Here is a 22,180-nt window from a genome sequence, read left to right as displayed (position 1 = left end):
ATCCTTGGTCTGACCCCCCTTGCAAACCTTGGCCAATCTGATGGGTAGAGAGTGGGTATCATGTTGCTTTATTTTGTCTTTCTCAGATTATTGAAGTGTCTGAGCATCACTTCGTAAACTTTGGCTTTGTAAGCATCCCTGTCAAGGAACTCCATTATCAGACCCATTGTCCCTCTTCGGGCTTTCTTCTCGTGGAGTGGTAGGAGTTGTTTGTAGGTCATCGCTACTGCCCCTCCCGTGGCAGGTCCTGGGAACACACACATGAAAGATGTGGTCCTGCCCTTGTGAGGCTCACAGTCCAGCCCAGGAACTGGTCATAAAACAGTGGAATGAATGCTGGGGGTGGGGGGGGATGCTCAGGAAGCATCAAGAATCAGGGAATCCCTCCTGGGCTAGGATTTAACTCCTTAACAGGATTTCCTTGTGTTGCTGTGTTCTCACGCAGACTTGACGGGCAGAATCAAGTGGGAGTGAAGGGCATCGATAGTACTTACCATAGCCCTCTGCAGGGCAAGAGGCACTTTCTGACAACTCCTTTAATCCTCTCAGCTCTAAGATGGGTCTCAGCCCTCTGAAAGCTTATATTCTCTTTGGGGAAAGAAAAAAGACAGTTTCAAAGAAGGGCAGTGTTTGATTTTTTTTTTCTTTGTACTTTTAACACCAGAAAACATTTCAGCTGATTCACAGCAAAAAGGCTGGGCTAAGTGTGTTTTGTGCAGTTTTATCTCCAGGGCCCAGACCATGCTGAGGACCCTAGGATTTGTTTGTCTCTTTGGTAAGGTCATCTGGGCCTTTCAGGAGAAAGACCTTTGATTCTAGAGTTTTCCAGGCTGCTGAGGGTGGGAACTGGTGGCCTTGGGGCCCAGGGAGGTGATCCTCATGTTCCAGTATAGATGGGAAACCATGAGAGTTAGCTGTGGGGGTTAGCAGACCCTCTGAGAGCCATGCTGAGGACCCCACAGTTTTCAGAGCTCTCAGAAGTGCTCAATCAATATTTACTGAATGAAAACATTCATGTCTTCATAATGAACCCAGAAAAATCTGTAAATTCCTGAACGATGAAAAGAAGGGGTTAATTACCATCCAGTCCAACTTTCTCATTTTGGGATGTGGCAAAATGACCCGTCCAAAGTCACACAGCCAGAGCCAAAGCTCAGGTGGCTCGGTTCCCCCCGCCCCCCAACCCTGTCCCCTGTTCCTCTTAGATTCTTGAGTTCTGGGAGGAGGTGCTGCGCAGGGGCAAGCGGCTTAAATGAGTCAGTCATTACGTAAACAGGAAGTAGCAAGCAGTGACTCTTCTTCCTCAGCCCTTCACTCTTGTTTTAGTCGCCGCCCTTCACTCTCATTTTAGTCGCTTCAGTAGAAAACAGGCCTGTGAAGAAGCTGCTGCCATTGTGGGGTCCCAGGATTGGCTTCTTTGGTAAGGTTGGTTGGGCCTCCCGGGAGAAAGACCTTTGATTCTAGAATTTTCTAGGCGGCTGAGGGTGGGAAAACCGTAAGAATTAGTAGTCCCTCTGAGAATCGTGGTGAGAACCCCATTAGATTCCAGATCCTAAGGATCCAGCTTAGGTGAGGTTTTTCTGGAATGCTCCAAGCATGGACTGTTTGTACAGAGATCTTTCCTTAATTAAATCGTGGCCTAAGCAGGGGTAGAGTTGGGACTCTGGAAGGAGATGACACCATCTAAATGTAGGCTCTGGCATGTACTGGTCTGATGATTTGTCAGGCTCTGTGCGGTCACTCTCTCTGACACAGTGGATTTATTAAGAATTCCTGGTTTTGTGTTTTGGGAGTATTTTTGTCTTTCAAAAATTTTTTTATGTTTTAATCTTTGAAAATATTATGATTACATGTCTTTTTTTTTGGGTTAAATTCCTTCACTGGCTTCTGGCTGCAAGCAGAATAAAATCTAAATCAGGGCCTGTCGTTGAAATTCTCGAGGGAGATGCTCAACTCTGAGCCTGATGCCTCTCCTATGAGTTTATTTCTAAACTGACTTCTCACAATAGTAACATGAAGATGATAATACCAATTTCTTCAGAGGCTTGTAGTAAAATAAGTCAAAAAATATTTTTACATTTACATAGATATATGTTATAAACACCTGTATATCATAATACAAACATTTATATCAAATACTTCGGGGCATAAATTTATTATTAAAAATATTAAATATACTTATATATCATATAATGCAAATCTATTCGTATGGATATATGATTTAACAGATATCATATAATCGAAAGTGATAGAAAACTTCCTGGCGGTATTGCATCCCCATCCCTTTCTTTTGCCTTGTATGCATCTATATGAAAATATTCAAATTTATATCTTTTATGTATGTATATAAACACATTATATATATGTGTATTTACACACACACACACACACACACACACACACACACATGAATATACATGGAAGGAAACCACCAAATGTAACCAGAGTTACTTCTAAATGGTGAGTTTCTAAGTGATTTTTCTTTTTCTTTTTATACTTTTCTGTACTTTCTCTGAGGAATAAGTGTAAAATTTACTATTTTAGGATCAGAAAAATACAATAAATGTCCTTTTAAAAATATTACTGTAACAAAGTTTCTAGCCCATGATCTTATGCAGTAAACCTTGGTCCCATAAAACAAGAACCATCTCACGGTCTGTGTACCCGTGGATCTCAGTGCCCAGAGGGCCCACTGTCAATGGTGTAAAATTCTGTTGCAGCTAATTGCTTTCCAGGCACTGTGAGTAGAGAGACGTGTGACCTAAACAAACCAAGACTGAAGATTATGCCGTAGTGTGCCCTGTAAAACCTGGACCAGAAAAGAAGCCTTGCCTGCATTTTTCCTACTAACTATCCATTTTGATGTGATGCAAAAGTCATTTAGAAAGCATTGTCTAATTTTTGCAAAGACAATAAAATGAATGAGCTGAGGCAGCTACAGAGGACAGGAGCCAAGTGCCAATCATGTTATAACCAAACTCATATCACCCTGGCCTTGGATTGCATCATCATCATCATTGTTATTACTATTATTATATAGTGTCAGAAAATATTATTGAATATATAACGAAAGCCTTGAAGAAGGTTTATTCCTTTGGACTCTGTAGTTACTACCTCTAGGAAATTATTCTAAGAAAATAATCAGAGGTGTACATGGAGATTTATATCTTAAGATCTTATTCTAAACGGAAGCAGAGACTGGTTATGTAAATTATGGTCCAATCCTATGATTTCATACTTCACAAATTTAAAAATCTGTGCCATAGAAAAAAAAAATGAAGATATCAAGATATACTTACAATATTACCAGTGAAAATTCCACTTATGCCTCAGAAGTATGGTATGATAAAATATGAGGGAAAATATAAATATGTATATAAAATGCTTGGTAGGAAAGATAGTAAAATATTACTAGGTGATTATCTTTGGATGGTGAAATTATAGGTAATTTTTGTTTTCCTTTTTATCTTTTCTGTACTTTCTACAATGAATACGATAAGCATCATTATCAGAAAAAATTATGGAGGAAAAAAAGATTTCGCTTGTTTGATTTTTCAGTTCATTTGATTCTGTAAAAGATTTTAACAGAGGTTAGAACTGATTTAAAATTTTAAGGACATTGGAGCTAATGGCGCTAAACAGGGCTGGACCTAGTTTAGATCCTTTCCAGCTTATGAATGGAAATGGGTCTTTAAGTAGTGATTTTCATTTAAATATAAGTCCACCTAGAATAAGTAACACATGCATCTCCTAAACATTCAAGCGGGAAGGCTGACTTTTCTGCCGCCCCCGGGGCTCGGGCCACTCCACCGCTGGGCTTCTAGTTCCTCTCCTCCCACGCAATCACTGAAGCGGCTTCCTGCGTGTTGGTTCTGTTCAAAGATCGTCTGTGAATACACAAATCCACGCACCACTGCATAATACGTTGTATAGACCACACAAATCCAATCGTAGCCATCTTCCTATTCTTTTAAAATATTTGAGTAAGATTTCATTGAACTCCTGATATTGATAAAAAGTTGTTTCTGCCCCTTTGTTCTGTCAGGCAATGCTGCCCATGAATAGCTAAGTACATCACGTTTAAGCTAATGTAGGAAAAATTCCTGGAAGTTCAATTGCGGGGTCTTTTTATATTTTGGCCCATACGGCCAAATTACCCACCTACCTGTTTTTATTTCCACCGTTTCAAAACACTGTGTCTTGCAAGTTTTGTGCTTCACAAATATAGTTGAAAAATGGTTTTTTGTAATTTTAGTTTGCCTTTTGTGTGTGTGTGAATGAAGTTGAACATCTTTTCAAATGTTTAAAAGCCATTGGTTTTAAAAAATAAAGCCACTGATACTTACTTTTCTCTGAACTGTGTGCTTATGATCTTTACCTGTTTATGCATTGGATTGTTGGTCTTTATCTCTTTAAAAAAAAAAATTGACTCTAAGAAAATCAGTCCTTTTTCTACTTTTTCCCCTAAGTGCCAGATTTATTTATTTTTAAATTTTGTCTGGCTTACTTTGGCAGAATATTTTAGTTATTATTTAAGGACATTTATCAACCTTTCTGTAATGGCTTCCAGGTTTTCTGTTGTACTTAGAAAGGTTCTTTACCACTGCATGATTATTTTAAACAATTCTCCAATGTTTCTTTCCTCAGTATTTTAATTTTCAGGTTTGAGTCTCTGATCCATCTGAAGCTTATTTTAATGTAAAGAGTTTAGTTATGATCCATTTCAGTTTGTTCTAGAAGTCTGCCCAATTGTTCTAACACCATGTGTGGAAAAAGCCACCTCAACGTGGATAGCCCTTTTTGTAGGTGTGTTCGGTTTGGCTATTTTTCATTGTTAACTTTTAATTAACACATTAATTTCTAATTTCACTGTTAACTTCAAAAAGAGAATATGGACTGTACTATTTGTGCTCTTTGGAAATCTCGTATTAAGATTTTCTTTGTGGACAATTTTTGTGACTGGTATGTTTTTGAAAGGATGTGTATTTGCTAGGGGAGGAAATACGGTTAGAGTTTTCACTTGGGCTACTTCAATCTTCCAGCCTTCTTCTACTTAGTCTACTAGATTTTCTATTTTCTGAGAAAGGTGTGAGGAAGTTTCCTGCTTTTGGGGGGCAAATAGGTTCTCCGAGTTCTTAAATTTTTTTTTAAAGTTTAAGTTCTTCTAATACTTTTTTTCTTTTAAGAACACAAATATAGGGGCACCTAGAGGGCTCAGTTGGTTAATTTACCGCTCTTTTTTTTTTTTTTAAGATTTTTTATTTATTTGACAGAGACACAGCAAGAGAGAGAACACAAGCAGGGGGAGGGGGAGGGGAGAAGCAGGCTTCCCCCTGAGCAGTGAGCTCGACAGGGAGCTGGCTCCCAGGACCCTGGGATCATGACCTGAGCCGAAGGCAGACGCTTAACAACTGAGCCACCCAGGTGCCCCAAGCTACCGACTCTTGATACCAGCTCAGGTCTTGATCTCAGAGTTGTGAGTTCAAGTCCCATGTTGGACTACACGCTGGGTGCTGGGCATGGAGCCTACTTAAAAAACAAAACAAAACAAAACACAACTGTGGTTTTGTCGCTCGCTCCTCTGATCTGGTCTCTTTTCCTGGTTAATATGCCCATGGTATGTCATTTCCTGTTCCTCCTTCACTCACTTTCTTACACAACTTTAAACCCAAGAACACACTCAAGTATTTTAACAGTAGTTTCATTTACACTGAGAATATCTGCATACATTCTTCTTACCATATTACAGGAAAAGGGCAATTCTCTTTCCTTACTCCTTCACCCCCAAGTTCTAGTTTTCTCCTTCATTCCCCAGAAAAAACTTTTGAATTCGGTGTGTCTCTTCCCAGAACCCCGTTACCTTTTTATTTTCTCCTTTTGCATATATATCTGTAACCACTGAAAATCTAATTGTATTGCTTTGAGTATATCTTAAAAAGTAGATGTATTTTTTTTATATTGCATTTACTTTTTCTACTTTTTTTTTTTACTGTCATAATAACACATCTTGGATAGCTATCATTTTTATTTCAGAAGATGGAGTGCATTTTCTTAACTGCCGCACAGTATTCTGTAGTATGATTATACCTCAGTTTATTTAGCCTTTTCTATATTGATGGACATTAGGGATGTTTCCAGTTGTTCAGGGTTATACATTGTGTTGTGGTGACAGTCCACGCACATATCCTCTTTAGCACACGTCCGTTTCTATGGAGTGTGATTTAGGGAATGAACTTGCTAGTTTGTCCCCTTATATGTCCACAAGGTTTTGTTTGCTACATTTTGAACCTATGCTGTTAGGTGCTAGCCACATATTTAAGGTGTCTTTTTTAAATAAAAGTATTTTCATGATAACTGATTGCTTTTGTGAAAGATCTAGGCTCTGCAGCCTTTGAGAATCCAATGCAAAGTTTACCTGTCCAAAATACTTTCTTCTAGTTTCCTGAATCAAGAAAACTTGTGTAAACAATGATGTAAGTTCTAGATTAAAAGGGAGAAAAAAGATTTTGCCCCATAATTCCAATTCTGAGAGAAAAATAATCAGAGATATGCACAGGATGTATGAAAAAGCTTCCCAACACAGTATTATTTTTAAGAGAAAAGAAATTGAAAATTCCTTAAAATAAATTTTGATGTATCTGCATGCTGGAGATAAAAAAAAAAAACATTTAAAATATGCCAAAGAAGAATAATGAATGGTAGAGGTAAATGTTCATTCTAAATATTAAGTTGGGAAAAATTGGTGTATACACCTGGATATGCAGTGTGATTCTAATTATTATATAAATGTATCTTTGCGTGTGTGTGTGTGTATGATAATGATAACTGTGACCATTTTATAATTTACTATATTTTCAATCTTCACACACACAAAAAACACTGCTTCTATAGTCAGAGTGGGCGGGGCAGAGGGAAGGTGTTTTTAAAGGAAAAACTAAAAATTTTAAAGTGTGTCAAGACACTATAAAAATATTAAAACTTAAACTTATTGTGCAAATCAAAAATATTTCTATTTTATTTAATTAATTTATTTTGAGAGAAGGCGAGAGCCGTGTGCACAGGGGACAGTGGGAGTTGGGAGGAACTGGGGGAGAGGGAGAGAGAGAATCTTAGGTAGGCTCCGTGCCCAGCGCGGAGTCCTATGCAGGGCTCGATCTCATGACCCTGAGATCATGACCTGAGCTGAAATTGAGAATCAAATGCTTAACCCACTGAGCCACCCAGGCGCCCCCCAAATGCTTCTATTTTATATGGGTCCTGTTCACATCATTACCTCCAGTAATGGAATCAGGAATTGTGATTTCATCCAAGAATGTTAGCCAGTGCAGGGAGCTTAAGGACCCAGCAACCCATCCACTTTGCTTCCGGGAGGAAATAGGTACAAACAGGTTAAGGTCATTTGAGGTTAAGGAAAGTGCCCAGGAGCACAGAGTCTGTGGGATCAAGGAAATGGTGGAACTAGATGGGAAGTTAAAGGTTTTCTAATTCAAGGTTTTCAGACTGCAGCCCTCCCTCCGGGACTACCTCCTAGGGTACGGGAGCATCTGAGTAAGGCGTCAACCAAGAGCTCTTCGACTTTGCAGAGTTTAAAAACACTACTTCCCAATGAGTTTTCCACTGGGGAAATGGGAAACCAGGAGGGTGAGGAAAGTACTCAAGTGCCCAATTCCTGTCGGGTCCGCACAGCCAGGATCTGTTTCTTTCTTTTGGGTTAACCCTCATTTGTGCATTAGTTGCTGGCCATCACTGCACATGCCTTGTAGGACTTACTTAGTCAAACACTTGAGGAGGTGGGTGTTCTGATCCCCATTTTACAGAGGGGGCACCTAAGCCTCAGAGAACCTGTGCTGCCCAGGCCTGGGGCCAGTGTATCAGAGGGGTTCTGATCTGAGTTTTGTCAGACCCCAACGCCTCCTACTCTGAACCATTCCATCCCCCTGCCCTGACGGTCAGCTGCAGACGAGCTTCCTGGTTTTGACGGAGATACCGCAGCCGCCTTGTGGAGCTGGGTCCCAAGCTTGTTCCTATGAAGAATCCAATACAAAACCTGCTCCAAGGGCTTGTTTCATCACAACCATTGGCCTATCTGAGCAGGGAGGGGAGGGCGCGACTCAAGGTGCTCACGGGAGGAGGAACCCCAGATCCCGGGCTGTTTGCATGAAGGTTGTCCGGGTTTTCCAGAAATACTGCCCTCTCCTTTTGTATCTGCTCACAATGTGTGTGACAATACCATGTAATCTGACTTGGAGACTGTTTGAATTGGAAGGCTGACAAAGTGGACTTGGTTTCATTTTCAGTCGTGAGTTCTTGATCAGCTGTGGGTGCTAATCCTGAGGCCTTTGGGGGGTGGCCCTGCATCGTGTCTTCCTAGTATCATTGTTTCAGTCAGACCCCATCACTTCTCCAGCCTCCAGCCCTTCCGGTCTATCCTCCACACTTTTTTATAAGGAAAGATTTTATGTATTTGAGAAAGAGAGAGAGCTCGAGAGAGTGCATGAGCAGGGGGGCGGGGCAGAGGGAGAAGCAGACTCCCCACTGAGCAGGGAGCCTGACCAGGACCTTGAGATCCTGACCCCAGCCAACAGCAGATGCTTAACCCACTAAACCACCCAGGCGCCCCTATCCTCCACACTGTAAATGTTAATCCCAAACTGGATGACATTATAGTCCTTTCTTGGTTCCCCATCACCTCTAGGACAAAGCCTGAGCCCTTGCCCCACAGTACGAGGCCCTTTGTAATGGTTCCTGGCCACGCCTTTATCCCTTTTCCCACCACTCCCCCTCCCAGACACTTTGTGCTTACTTTATTGAGCTCCTTGTGCCTGCCTGAATTGACTTGAACATTCTCGCCTCCATCTTTTGAATAAATTACATCCTGCAAGAACTGTCCTTTCCCACCTCCTTCCCAAAGGTGCCTTCCCTCTGGGAAGCCCTTCTCCCTGGTTGAGTTAGGGTTCCTACCTTTGTATTCCTATGGTGCCTTGGTCACAACTCTCTGACTATTGGTTAATCTGTGTATCTACCTTCCAAAATAGTGAGCTAGTTGAGAGCAGATATGTGTCCTGTTTGGTTTTTTTTTTCCTTCCCTGTGTCCTCAGTAAAATGTCTGGTGTATAGTAGAGGTAATAGCACGTAATGAAGGAACAAACGGGTGATTGGTACTTCTCTTCCCCATCTGAACATTATATTGTATTTTGACCTAGGCTACCACAACACTCTCCTGATACTTGACCAACATGAATTTCAGCAAATGCCTCTATAATATTGGAGAACAGCTGGACAGTGATGAGCTGGCCTCCCTCAAGTTCCTGAGCATGGACTACATCCCACAGAAGAAGCAGGAACCCATCAAGGATCCCTTGATGTTATTCCAGAGACTCCAGGAAAAGAGAATGTTGGAGGAAAGCAACCTGTCCTTCTTGAAGGAGCTGCTTTTCCGAATTAATAGACTGGACCTGCTGGTTACCTACCTGGACACCAGCAAGGAGGAGATGGAGCAGGAGCTTCAAATACCAGGCAGAGCCCAGATCTCTGCCTACAGGTGGGGACAACCTCCACAGTTCAGGCAGTGGGAAGCATGGGTGCAATGGACGCATCTTTGTGGGCAGGGCTGATTGCAGGTGTCTGTGTCATATGACTTTGGAAGTTCCTCGAGGACGTCCCACCAGGGCCAGATTAAGAAATTTAGAGATCTTATATATAATTCAGAAAAAAAAGTGAAACCATAAAATAAAAAAAAATTATTTCCAAAGTGAAACATGACCTATAGGTGTGCTGACATTAAAACTACCATCTTCTGAATGTTCTCTCTCTCCTCCTGTCTACTCTTCTGTTTGCCTCTGCTCTGCTGATGTCCACGTCATGTGCTTACTTTGCCCATTACTGGGTAGAGCATCCCTGCTGCTTCCCTGAAATCCCCCTCCCACCTGCTTGTGGATGACTGTGGAAATTCTCAGTGGGGTTCTAGGCTTTTATTCCACCCTGAAAGACTTGCATCACAAAGTTCTCCAATGAGGGGTGTGTGCTGCCCATCATGCTGGGGCGGCCAGGCCAGACCCCTCAAAGCCTGCCGAGCCCCTGTGTGCCCGGCTGCTGCCAGGAGAGTGGTGGGAGCTCAGTCGTCTGTCCTACAGAACGCCTTGCAGCCGGGCCTCTCCCTACCTGTGGGAGGGCGGGTACCCAGGCTGATAACAAGCTATGTTCTGTTACATCTTCAGACTTTTTTTTGTGTGTGCAAAAGGTGATTGTATTAAAACATGGGCAGAAAGAGCAGCACTGGGGTTGTGAGGGATGACTGATTATATAGGTAACAGACTTTAAAAACAGTAACACATTACCAATTTCTGTCTTTCAACATGTCCTATTACAAGACACTCCTCAAAGTTATTTTTAGCTTCCCTTCTGAAAACTTCTACTCAAGCCTTTGCTGTGGCCCATTTCATGGCCTCTTCTCTCTTGTCAGTAATGATGGCATGTGTGACAGTAAGACCTCACAGCCAGGGCTGGAAGCCACTATCCTCTACTAGCCTGGCCTATTTGTGAATGCCTCAGTGCTAAGACTCAGAGACCTGAGATTCGGGCATGTTCCTAACCATGTTTCTCTGCTTGAAGTTTGGGCATTTTAAGTGACAAAAGAGATATGCTGGGTGTATGAGTTTCCTAAGGCTGCTGTGACAAGGTGCCACAAACTGGACGGCTTACAACAGTGGAGACATTCATACTCTCACAGTTCTGCTGGCTAGAAGTTTGAAATGAACATGTCAACAGGATTGGTTTCTTGGGGGCTCTGAAGGAGAGTCTGTTTCATGTCCATTCTCCCCAGTTTTAGGTGCTTGCAGGCAATCCTTGGTCTTCCTCATCTTTTAGATGCAATCACTCCAATCTCCTCTCTGTGCCTGTTTGTCCGAATTTCCTCTTCTTAGAAAGCCACCAGTCATAGGATTAAGTCCAACCCTGATCTAGTGTGACCTCATCTTAACAAGATTACCTCATTAAAGATCCTTTTCCCAAATAAAGTCACATTCACCCAGCCAGGGTGGACATGAACTGAGGAGGAGTCGGGGAGGACATTATTCAATACTGGGTAACTTTGTTTTAATGGGATTGTGACATCTTCCTAGTGATTTTTTTCATTAAGGCAGCAATTAATCCTAAAAAACAACAACCCTAGAACTAGGAAAGCTGGAGGGTCTCGTCTCGTGCCCACCATCCTGGTCTTCTGAGGGTTGCACTCCTGTCATGGAAGCAAGGCTAAGGCAAATTGTCAAGGCCAGACAGTGAGTGACCTGTACCTCTTTGGTGGAAGGCTGAGTCCCTCACAAGGGAGGATCTCTCTGTTAAATCTTTTTTTTTTTTTAAGATTTTATTTATTTATTTGTCAGAGAGAGAGAGCACAAGCAGGGGGAGTTGCAGAGGGAGAGGGAGAAGCAGGCTCCCCACTGAGCAAGGAGCTCGATGTGGGACTTGATCCCAGGACCCCAGGATCATGACCTGAGCCAAAGGCAGACACTTTGCCGACTGAGTCACCCAGGCGTCTCTGTCTGTTAAATCTTTAACATGTTAGCTTGGGAACAAAAGGGTCAGCACAAGTAAGGTCTACGGTTGTTCATCGTTTTTGGATATTAGCCAGGAAATAAAAAGTATTGCTAGTGTGGCCACTTTCCATTTACGAGAAAGCACTAGACATTTTTATTTTCAAATTATAATTGCTACCTATAAGTATCTTATAAACTACCCAGGTTTATTTCTAGACAGCGATGGTACAAGAAAGCATGTAGGTTTTAGAAATGAGGAAAGTAAGAGGGCAAAATACCTTGTAATAAAGTTAAAAGGTCTGGTAGCTTTTGACTGGACCCAGTCTTGGCCAAACTGAGAAAACTTTGGAGAAACACTTCTAGGATAGAGATTCTATGAGAGGAAGGGTGATACAGATGATAATACTGAGAAACTTCTGTTTCTATACTATTTTTACTTTCAGAATTTTAATTTTCTAATTTAATTTGAAGTTAGCATGTTTTTGTATTATTTTCCTTTACACCACAATGGTGAAAGTTTGCTGACTTGTTAAACATTCCTTTGTTCCTTCAACAGAAATATCCCAAGAACCTATCATGGATTAAGAAATAATAATGCTTGTTGTATATTGAACACTCAGTGTGTTGCCAAAGTTTGGTTTAAGCACTTCAGATAAACTTATTCATATTATTCTTAATATGTCCCAGTGGTATATAGTATCATCTACAAGTTTACAGATGAGGGGAAAAAGTGTATAACATGTCTACGGTCACACAGCTCAAGATGATGGAACCACAGTTCCAACACGTCATCTAGGTCCTCTGCCCTTAACCACTGCACCTCATGACCCACTGGGCTTATGGAAGCAAAAAGGGCATGGACCCTTTCTCAGGGACTCAGAGGGCTTCATAAACAGACAATTATATAACATGTGTTATATGTCATATGTTATATGTTTCTGGCCATACAAAGGCACAGTGGGGTGAATGCAGCCTTGAGGACACTCAGGTGGTACTTGAGCTGTTAGTGGGTGAGTTTGTGTCTGCAGATGGACAAGGGAATGGGAGTGTGAGGAGCACAACGTACAGGGGTGGGGGCAAAGCAGCTGGGTGTGTTTAGAGAGTAGATGGGGGCAGGTGCTGAGCAGTGGCTAGAGAAGCCTAGGAGGTTGGCTGGGCTCAGCGCACAAAGGTCTGTATTCCAAAACCAAGTGTTGGGCCTTCCTACTGAAGTTGATGGCCAGGAGAGCACTACCAGGTTTTAATCAAGGAAGTGATGATCTGGGGCACCTGGGTGGCTCAGTCGGTTAAGCATCTGCCTTTGGCTCAGGTCATGATCCCAGGGTCCTGGGATCGAGTCCCACATCAGGCTCCTTGCTCAGCGGGGAGCCTGCTTCTGCCTTTTCCTCTGCTTGTGCTCTCTCACACAGTCTCTCTCAAATAAATACACCTTAAACAAAAAAGAAGTGATGATCCAGTTTGCATTTTGAAAAGTGTAATTTCCAAAGTAAAAACTTTTTTCTACTGCAACAAGCTCTTGATTTTATAGGGAAGGACCAAGGAAAACCACAATTCATTTAACTGAAATGAACTGAACGGCATAGTTAGTGGACCTTAATTCTGTTAGGGGTGGAGTAGCTAGGCATGGGTCAGTAGCCTGTCATGTCACCGCAGCAGCCCCTTTCCAAGGATTCAACTCACAAATTATGTCATTAGCTATCTTTATTTTAAGGGGAGGTGACAGGAATCAAGTTTCCACTGCCGCTCCTTTTATCAAATGGGAACTTATTTGAGAAACCATTTCTAAAGTGTCTCCATTTCCCACCACAGGGTCATGCTTTTTCAGATTTCAGAAGATGTAAGCAAATTGGAATTGAGGTCCTTTAAGTTTTTTTTGAGCCAGGAGATCTCCAGATGTAAACTGCATGATGACTTGGTAAGACCTGGTGTTTCAGCAAGATTTGGTCCTGAGGTTGAGTCAGCCGGTGGGGATTGCTGTGACTGGAGAGAGGGCTAGTCCAGTAAAAGCAACCTGGACCCTCACTTTTCAACCAGGGGAGAAGAAAAGAGTGGTCGGACAGCAGTGTTGCAGATACGATCCCTTCGTATACTGTGATGTGCTGCTCCCATGAATTGCGAGGAGCATGGCAGAGTCAGTAGCTAGGGAAGAAGACTGGTTGTGCAGGCACAGCCCGTTGTGGGACGCTGCAGAGCCAGGCTAGACAGTGGTGAGCTCGAGACATCTCCCCACTCTGCAGTCCCTGAAACCACCTGGAACCTGGAACTCTGTGCGTGTGTGTGCGTGTGAACGCGGGACTGGAGGTGGATCAGGTCCCAGAGGCAGTGTGGGAGAGATGCAGTCCCCAGCGCTGTCACTCCGGGGACCAGGCTACTGTGTCTCAGCCATGCAGCTCAGGCTGTCTCACAGACGTCACCTAAAGTTGTCCGCAGGGGGTTCCGCTCAGGGCTTGGGGTCTGGGGCCTGGGTGACCACTGATTTTCCTCTACCTTCTCATTTCTGTCTTCCTGGGCCAGAAGAGACAGAATTGCTTCTCTAGTGCTCTGTTGGCTTATAAGACCAGGGTGTTCTGGCAGGAGGGTGAGCTTGGGAAGCTAGGGTGGGTCCTCTGTTTGGAGAAAGTGGAATTAAAAAAAAAAGAAAAGAAAATCTCATTTAAAAGCCAGTGTGTCTCAGTTCAGTCTTCCAACTTCATTTCTCTTCCTTCTAGAACTTGTTTGATATTTTCATAGAGATGGAGAAGAGGGTCATCCTCGGGGAAAGAAATTTGGATACCCTGAAAAGAATCTGTGACCAAATTAACAAGAGCCTGCTGAAGAAAATCACGGATTATGAAGAATTAAGCAGAGGTAGAAATAACAGCTGTGAATTAGCAAAATGTATTCTTAAATTGACAAATCCCTCTATGTCGTGATTGTTTCTAATCAAATATGTGTCTCTTTTTTAATTCAGAGCAAACACTGAGCCCTCAAAGAAGTCTAGATGAAATTTCAAATGGTAATATGCAAAATACATTTTTAATACTTAGTTAATTTACTATCAGATATGCCCATTGCCTCCTCTCCCCACAACCTTCTCACACATCCACATCTTAATGGTCTTGCTCTCCTAAAATCAAGAAGGCTCAGTGCCTACTTGTCACCTTCTTCACACATTGAAAGATACACCTGTTGTCAAGAGACGTAGACCTTGCAGCCCTAGGCTGGCAAGTTTGAAATGGGTGAAGAGTTAGTCCGCAAAAAGATTTTTATTCTGTGGACTGTGAGGATATTATGTTCAAGTCAGTCTGTGAGTTTCATTTTAAAGGGGATCTTATGATATTCTGGGTGCTCTGTGTTTCTTTACGAAAATCCCTTCCCTGCTATGTGTCTTTCCAGATATGTCTCAGTTGCTTGTAGGGGAGGAATCCCTGAGGGTACTGCCAATGTCGGACTCTCCAGGAGAACAGGACTGTGAACCAGAGGTGTGTCGAAATTTGAACTCCTTTTTCTCTTTGCATTGCAGATTCTAATTCTTGCATTCCTCAGCTTTGAAGCGTCCAGATAAACTAGTAAGGGACAGATGCTTACTGGAAATTTTGAGAACTATAGAAAAATTTGAGAAACGAACAAATTTAAAATGTGATTTTTTTTGTTTCGAAAGTAGAAAGTGTTAAAATCTTACTTTATTTTTTTAAAGATTGATTTATTTATTTGAGAGAGTGAGAGAGCGAGTGCACGTGAGCAGGGCAGGGGCAGAGGGAGAGAGAGAGGATCTCAAGCAGACACCCTGCTGCGTGCAGAGGCTGAGGTGGGGCTCCACGCCGGGCTCAATCCCATGACCTGAGCGCAAATCAAGAGGCAGACACTTAGCCCATGGCTCCAACCAGGCACCCCGAAAATTTTATTTTAAAACCAGAGACAAAGGTGTTGGAATAGTTGGAGGGCTGAGGAAGCAAGAAGCCTCCTGGCAACCCTTTCAGCAGCTGCCTCAGCCAAAGTAGGAGAAGGCCTTGGGAGAAAAGTATAGCAGGACTGGGAAAAGCAAAGCCATTTCTTTTAGGCTGACATTTCAAAACTGTTTCTCCATGGCGATTTAGGGGTTAGCAGCCAAGGCTCATGATCCGGCTGTGTCTACGTTCTCATCTCAATGAGCCAGTGCAGCAATTGCCTTTCTAGACAGTCGCTTTGGTTTATTAACCGTAAAAGATTCACCAGCCACATTCTGATTCATCGGCCTGTTGACTCCTCTCTGTGGCAGGAAGCAGAGGAAACCCTGAATGCTATCAGTCAGTGGGAGACTTGAAATTAAGTTGAGAGAGATCAGTTACAGGCGGGCTCCTGAGCACATTACCAGACCTCTCTAGGTCTGAAAACCGAGGATTTGCCGAAGTCATGTGGCGCTCTGCAAATAGCAAAGCACTCTACTGAGTGCTGTCCCCACGAACAGCTAACTGTACTGAGTGCTGGAGAGATCAGGTAACTTGCACAGAGTCTTAAGGTTATGACATAGTAGAGCCAGGAATTTGAGCCCTTAGCGTGGAGCACTTTTCTCTAACTTGAGGAGCTGCATGGATTTCCCAATAAATGCTGAGTGTCTCAGCACTGAAACAGCCCTGGGAAATCAGGACACAGGGGCCATCCCTGCCTGATACTGTCAGGCACTGGAATCTGGCTATTGTCACCTGCAACATAGCCAAGAGCTGCCTGACTAGTCCAGCTCTCTCCTCCAGTCACGGTGGTCCTGAGAGCCACATGGAGCCCTCGGCTTTCAAAGTCCTGGGACATACTGTGTCACGTGTGAAGGGCAGGCCCTCAGCTGTGAGCTCAGAAATATAGATAAGTTGACTAGATGGCCAACGGAATAACAAGGTGACAGACAGGCAGCCCAAAGACAGCATGAAGACATTCATTCATTCAGCAACTCCTGATTGAGCTCTCACAAATTAATAAATTCTAGTTCCTGCTGCAAATGTTAGCCGCCTTGAGCAGAAACAAGAACAAACAAGAACAAACGATGAATGCGTGTTATGATGACAACAATATTAATATATGTGCAGAGTGCTCAAGAGGCCCAAGGACTGGGACCCTGATTTTACATACTAACTGTGGGGCAGAAGTCTGGGGGTCCTGTGTCACGGGAATGGGTGGAAACCTGTTCACCAGAGAAATGACGTCAGGTTGGGGTAGGGCTGTTCAAAGTGCCCTTGCATCCCAGTATGGCTAAGGGGACAGCCTAACTTCTTACTAGGGATTTGTTTGTTCATATCTCAAGTATTTGACCCTCAGAGTCAGCTCCTGGGTTGGATTTTTGTTTTCCAGACATCGGACAAAGTTTACCGAATGGAAAGCAAACCTCGAGGATATTGTTTGATCTTTAACAATTACGACTTTAGCATAGCACGGAAGGAAGTGCCCAAACTTCAGAGCATTAAGGATAGGAATGGGACAGACTTGGATGCAGGTACAGTAGAACTCTGAAAAGAAGTGAAATATTTCTAATACCTAAGTTTTTATCAAAAGGGGAGAACAAAAATTGTACCATCAGAGCCTCATGTTTCAGAAAAAAACTGGATATAACCAATATTTCCTTGTGGAAGTGAAGAATATTCTTATATATTTGCTAATTTTCTGCTTTTGTTTTTTTTAATTAATTTTTAATCAAAGTAATGTATATAAAATAAAATAGCAAATCTTACTAAAAGGCTTATAATAAAAAGCAACAACAATAAGCTTTGCTTTTAATTCAACTTGATGAATAGTGCTTCTGTAGAATGTATTAAGTATTAGGTGAAAACATTACCTTGGGATCAAGACCACATATAGAGGTTGCATTTATAAAAGTTGGGCAGATGAAATTGCAAGTCTTTAATTAGAAATTGCATTTTCTTTTTTTTCCTCTCTTTTAAAGATTTTATTTATTTATCTGACAAAGAGATAGCCAGTGAGAGAGGGAACACAAGCAGGGGGAGTGGGAGAGGAAGAAGCAGGCTCGGAGCAGAGGAGCCTGATGTGGGGCTCAATCCCAGAACGCCGGGATCACGCCTTGAGCCGAAGGCAGACGCTTAACAACTGAGTCACCCAGGCGCCCCAGAAATTGCATTTTCAAATATTAAACTAGCCAAAAATTCTTTTGCTCAGCCCCTTTAGGAGGAGCAACTTACAAGAGAACTTACAAGTTAAATGAAAACTTAAGAGAACTTACAAATTAAATGAACAAATCATTTTCAGCATGTGAACATAAAAATGGCTACTACTAAAAGTGATAGATAGAAATAGTCCAACCCAACCAATATATTTTTGAAAATGATGTTTACGAGTCATAACATCAGATAATGACTTACTTTTTTAACTGAATAAAGTTCAGAAAATTAATTTAGTTTGATTTTAATCATCAAGACTCTGCTAATGGTCTCTTAACAGTTTATTCAAGCAAATCTATTCTAAGATGTCAAAAGCCACAGAACCTAAGTCCATTCATTGACTATATCACTCATTGTCATATACTTTGGTCTTGAAGAAGAGACTTCAGGCCTTTGATTTCCATTCATTTACTATCAAAACATTTTAAAATTTTTGTAGAGAGAGACAGAGAGAGCAGGGGGAGGGGCAGAGGGAAAGGAACAGAGAGAATCGTAGCCAGGCTGTACACCCGGTGCGGAGCCTAATGTGGAACTCCATGTCACAACCCTGGCATCATGACCTGAGCTGAAACGAAGAGTTGGACATTTAACTGATTGAGCCAGCCAAGCGCCCCACTATCAAAACAATTTTATTAAAATAATATTTGATTGTATTTCTGGCCTTTTGGTCAAAGGGCAGGTACAAAGTTGCAGATACGTAGGATGAATAAATCTAGAGATCTGATGTATGACATAATGACTATAGTTAATAATACTGTATTGAATACTAGAAATATGCTAAGAGAGTGTATTTCAGGTGCTCTCATCACACACACACGCACACACACACAATGTAATCAAGTATGTGAGGAGATAAGGTATTAGCTTGACTGTGGTAATCACTTCACTGTATATAATCAGCTGTATGCCTTAAATATATACAATTTTTAGTTAAAAAAAAGATCGGGGGCGCCTGGGTGGCACAGCGGTTAAGCGTCTGCCTTCGGCTCAGGGCGTGATCCCGGTGTTATGGGACCGAGGCCCACATCAGGCTCCTCCGCTATGAGCCTGCTTCTTCCTCTCCCACTCCCCCTGCTTGTGTTTCCTCTCTCGCTGGCTGTCTCTATCTCTGTCGAATAAATAAATAAAATCTTTAAAAAAAAAAAAATCAGGCACCATGAAAATGTTAAAAGGCTTTGACTAGAGCTTAGAGAACTTGGACAAAAAATTAGGTTATGCATATGGAAAACAAAGTAATGAAAAAATAATGCAATTACTAATTCCAGGAAAGACAAAAAATTTAGTAAGAAAGGAAGCATAATTAAAGAATATTATGTTTACATAGTACTATTGATTCGACTAAAAGTCGTAACTAACTGTATAAGAGCATCAAATGCTTATCTTCCATAATAGAAACTCAATACAAAAGTCTAAAATGTATGATTAAATAAATAGCAAATTGCCCAAATTCATTAAAAAATGGAGGCAAATACCAACAAAATAGTTGTTAAAAGTTGAAAGTGGTTGCCTTCATGGAAAATGGGTAATAGGGAGAGTTAGAGAAGGGATAGCTTTTTTGTAATAGGCCTTTTAGTTGTACTTGATTTATTAAACTTTCATACCTTGTATTTTTCAAAAAAGATTTATTTATTTGACAGAGCAAGTGCAAGTGGGGGGGAGGAGAAGAAGACGGACAAGCAGACTCTGTGCTGAGTGTGGAGCCTGACGTGGGGCTCAATCTCATGACCCTGAGATCATGACCTGAGCCGAAATCAAGATTCAGATGCTCAACTGACCAAGCCACCCAGGCTCCCCTCATATTTTGTATTTTGATAAACAATTTTGAGAGAGTTCAAGATAAAATAAGTATGCATCTTCTATTAATTTTTTTTTGCTTTTTATTCTGCTTATGTAAGTAATACAATCATTTTCTAAATTGGTTTGGTAGTAAGTCTAAATAATAGCTTACTCATCTTATAGACTAGTTGAGAAAAGACAGAAGGCCAACAGTAGCATTCTTCCCTTTCTCATTTGCCTCAGGACTGGAAGTGTTTTCAGCTTTCAGAAGACTTTGGAATTCGGCCAGTAATATAAGGGGTCTTGTTTTTCAGTTCTGGTTTGGATTCTTAATCTGATCAGTGTTCTTTCTAGCTCTGGGCTGTGGTTTGGGACTTACTGTGGTGTAATATGACTTTTCTTGTTTTACTTTTCAGATGCTTTGTGTCAGACCTTTAGTGAGCTTCATTTTGAGATCGTGCCTTTCAAAGACTGTACAGCCAAGAAAATCTGTGAGGTTCTGAAATCCTACCAATGCATGGACCACTCTAGCAGGGATTGCTTTATCTGCTGCATCCTCTCCCATGGAGACAAGGGCATCATCTATGGCTCTGATGGGCAAGAAGTCCCCATCTATGAGCTGACTTCTTACTTCACTGGTTCAAAGTGCCCTTCCCTTGCAGGCAAGCCCAAAATCTTTTTTATTCAGGCTTGTCAAGGGGATAACTACCAGAAAGGTATAGCTGTTGAGACTGACTCTGAACAGAAGGAAGCCTATTTAGAAATGGACTCATCCTATCAGAAGAGATATATCCCAGAAGACGCTGACTTTCTGCTGGGGATGGCCACTGTGAATAATTGTGTTTCCTACCGAAACCCCATGGAAGGAACCTGGTATATCCAGTCACTTTGCCAGAGCCTGAGAGAAAGATGTCCTAGGTAACTTTGCCTACTCTGCCCTTTATACGTTTCTAAATTTCTAGTTATGGGTGACATAGCTGTACTTCTCAGGTCAGTCACAAAGTGGGAGAGGGGGGCAAGTGTTAACATCTTTGGTTCATAGATGGAAAAATCCAAGACACCTACTGCAGAGTTTCTTTTATTTGGTGCCCGAAAGGACAGTTGGGGTATCCTAAAGCAGGGAATAATGGTAAAGTCAGTCCAGCTCTGTTTTTAGGCAGAAACAGGACTGAGCCAACTCAACTAGTTTTGGAAGTCTTCCAACAAGGTAATAACCCATTTCAATGTTTAACATTCTCCAACTCTGTTAAAGTTCAATCATAGCTAATCAACCCTCTTGGTGTGTTGTGGGAGACAAGTACCAGAGAGTAGAAACCCTTTATATTCCCACTAATTTGGCCTGTTGTGAAACCACAAAATGTGGGAAGATATCCTACCCTTATTTATTATACCTTATGTTTCCTTTAGTTAAATGATGGTTTTGTAGTCACGGTTCATCCAAATGCACACATAACTGACAGGTCAGTAGCAAGAAATCTTCTCGTTCTATATCTCACCATGCTAAGTGTATGAAGAGTAAGAATTTCCCATGGCAGATCAAGGAGTGAACCCTAACATCAACGTCATGTTTTCCTTTTGTAACTTACACCACGAATCGTACAGAGGCAGATGAACACGTTGCCCAGCTCACCTGGAGAGAGAGGCTGGTGAGAAAGGGGCGGAGCGGCTGCGGAAGACATTGGGTTTTCTCTTGCCCAAAGTGATCAGAGATGATCACCGAAGCAGAGGACGTTTGGGAGGAGCATTGAGGCGATTGTGGGGGCAAATGACATAGTACATGCAAGAGTAAGGTACAAACAGGTCAGGAGGGAAGGAACCCAAATCTGATGTTGACCCCAAGGTTTCTGATGATCAGTAGAGATCTTGAGTAAACCAAAGGTAAGTTATTAAGCTACGCCGAAGCTACTCCTTTACCTGGAAAGCTTTGACATGTCTTAGTTAAGCAACTTAGGATTTCAAATGCCTGATGTTTTGAAGGAAGGAACTGTCAACGAAGCACAGGGGAAGAAAGGGTTTGCCGGTACTGTTTCACCACAGATGGTCACAGAGTTGTTGTTTTTCAGGGGCGAAGATATTCTCACCATCCTTACCGAGGTGAACTTTGAAGTGAGCAATAAGGATGACAGGAAAAACATGGGGAAACAAATGCCACAACCTACTTTCACACTGAGGAAAAAACTCTTTTTCCCTCTTAATTGATGCTACTGTTTAGCTGTATAACACTATGCTTAATTTATTTCTTCATAAAATGCTGCTATTAGCCTTTCTTTTTTTTTTTTTTTTTTTTTTTTTTTTTCCTTTTCGATGGCAGGAAGAGGAGAGAATGGGAGTCAGGACAACTTAATTCCTGTGCAAATTTAAGCCTAAATCTCTGGCTTTGCCCTAATAGCTAGAGATTTATAGCCCTAGGTACGTTTTTAATTTTATTTTTGATTCAATGAAAAAGTTTTTTAAAAACTTAGATAAGAAAATATAGGAAGTTTAAAAGAAATGTAACATCATAAGTTTAGGTTCAAAAACGGTGGCAGAATGAATGTTCTTTGCACATCTCTCATCTGCTTTCAGCCTGGAATCATTTGATTCCCTTCAAATTGTTAAGCATTTTTTAAAAAGTTAAAAAAGCTTTAACTGTGAACACAGAAATTAAGGGTGGTGGAGAGATTTTATAAGGCATAAGAAAAGGGAATGGGGAAAGAAGTTTCCCACTAAAGTCCTCAGAATAAGTGAATGTTGTTCAAGTACTGGGAGAAA

General features: G+C 41.8%; 1 protein-coding gene across 2 annotated transcripts; it reads left to right on the top strand.

The window, feature by feature from the left end:
- Positions 1 to 1,264: 1,264 nt before the first annotated feature.
- Positions 1,265 to 21,886, top strand: CASP8 (caspase 8). 2 transcript variants are annotated; one of them, XM_002915847.4, is made up of 9 exons: positions 1,265 to 1,420; positions 9,204 to 9,541; positions 13,344 to 13,449; positions 14,243 to 14,381; positions 14,485 to 14,529; positions 14,910 to 14,995; positions 16,833 to 16,974; positions 19,846 to 20,347; positions 21,493 to 21,886. In XM_002915847.4, the coding sequence occupies exons 2-9, from the start codon at positions 9,237 to 9,239 to the stop codon at positions 21,626 to 21,628; spliced, it is 1,461 nt and encodes a 486-aa protein (XP_002915893.2). In that variant the 5' UTR covers positions 1,265 to 1,420; positions 9,204 to 9,236; the 3' UTR covers positions 21,629 to 21,886. The 2 variants fall into 2 exon arrangements, with proteins under 2 accessions (XP_002915893.2, XP_034509135.1); XM_034653244.1 differs by lacking the exon at positions 21,493 to 21,886 and having other exon boundaries at positions 19,291 to 19,988.
- Positions 21,887 to 22,180: the final 294 nt, after the last annotated feature.

Source organism: Ailuropoda melanoleuca, unplaced genomic scaffold (genome assembly GCF_002007445.2).
Source record: "Ailuropoda melanoleuca isolate Jingjing unplaced genomic scaffold, ASM200744v2 unplaced-scaffold7478, whole genome shotgun sequence".
Lineage (NCBI taxonomy): Eukaryota > Metazoa > Chordata > Mammalia > Carnivora > Ursidae > Ailuropoda > Ailuropoda melanoleuca.
Note: the sequence above shows the minus strand (reverse complement) of the source record. Positions and strands in the feature narration are given on the sequence as shown.

Bases quoted from the DNA above. Each gene is read 5' to 3' on its own strand.
- CASP8 (XM_002915847.4), top strand. From the start codon at position 9,237: ATGAATTTCAGCAAATGCCTCTATAATATTGGAGAACAGCTGGACAGT. The intron at 14,382-14,484 runs GTAGAAATAACA...TTTTTAATTCAG, and splicing joins TTATGAAGAATTAAGCAGAG to AGCAAACACTGAGCCCTCAA. The intron at 14,530-14,909 runs GTAATATGCAAA...GTGTCTTTCCAG, and splicing joins TCTAGATGAAATTTCAAATG to ATATGTCTCAGTTGCTTGTA.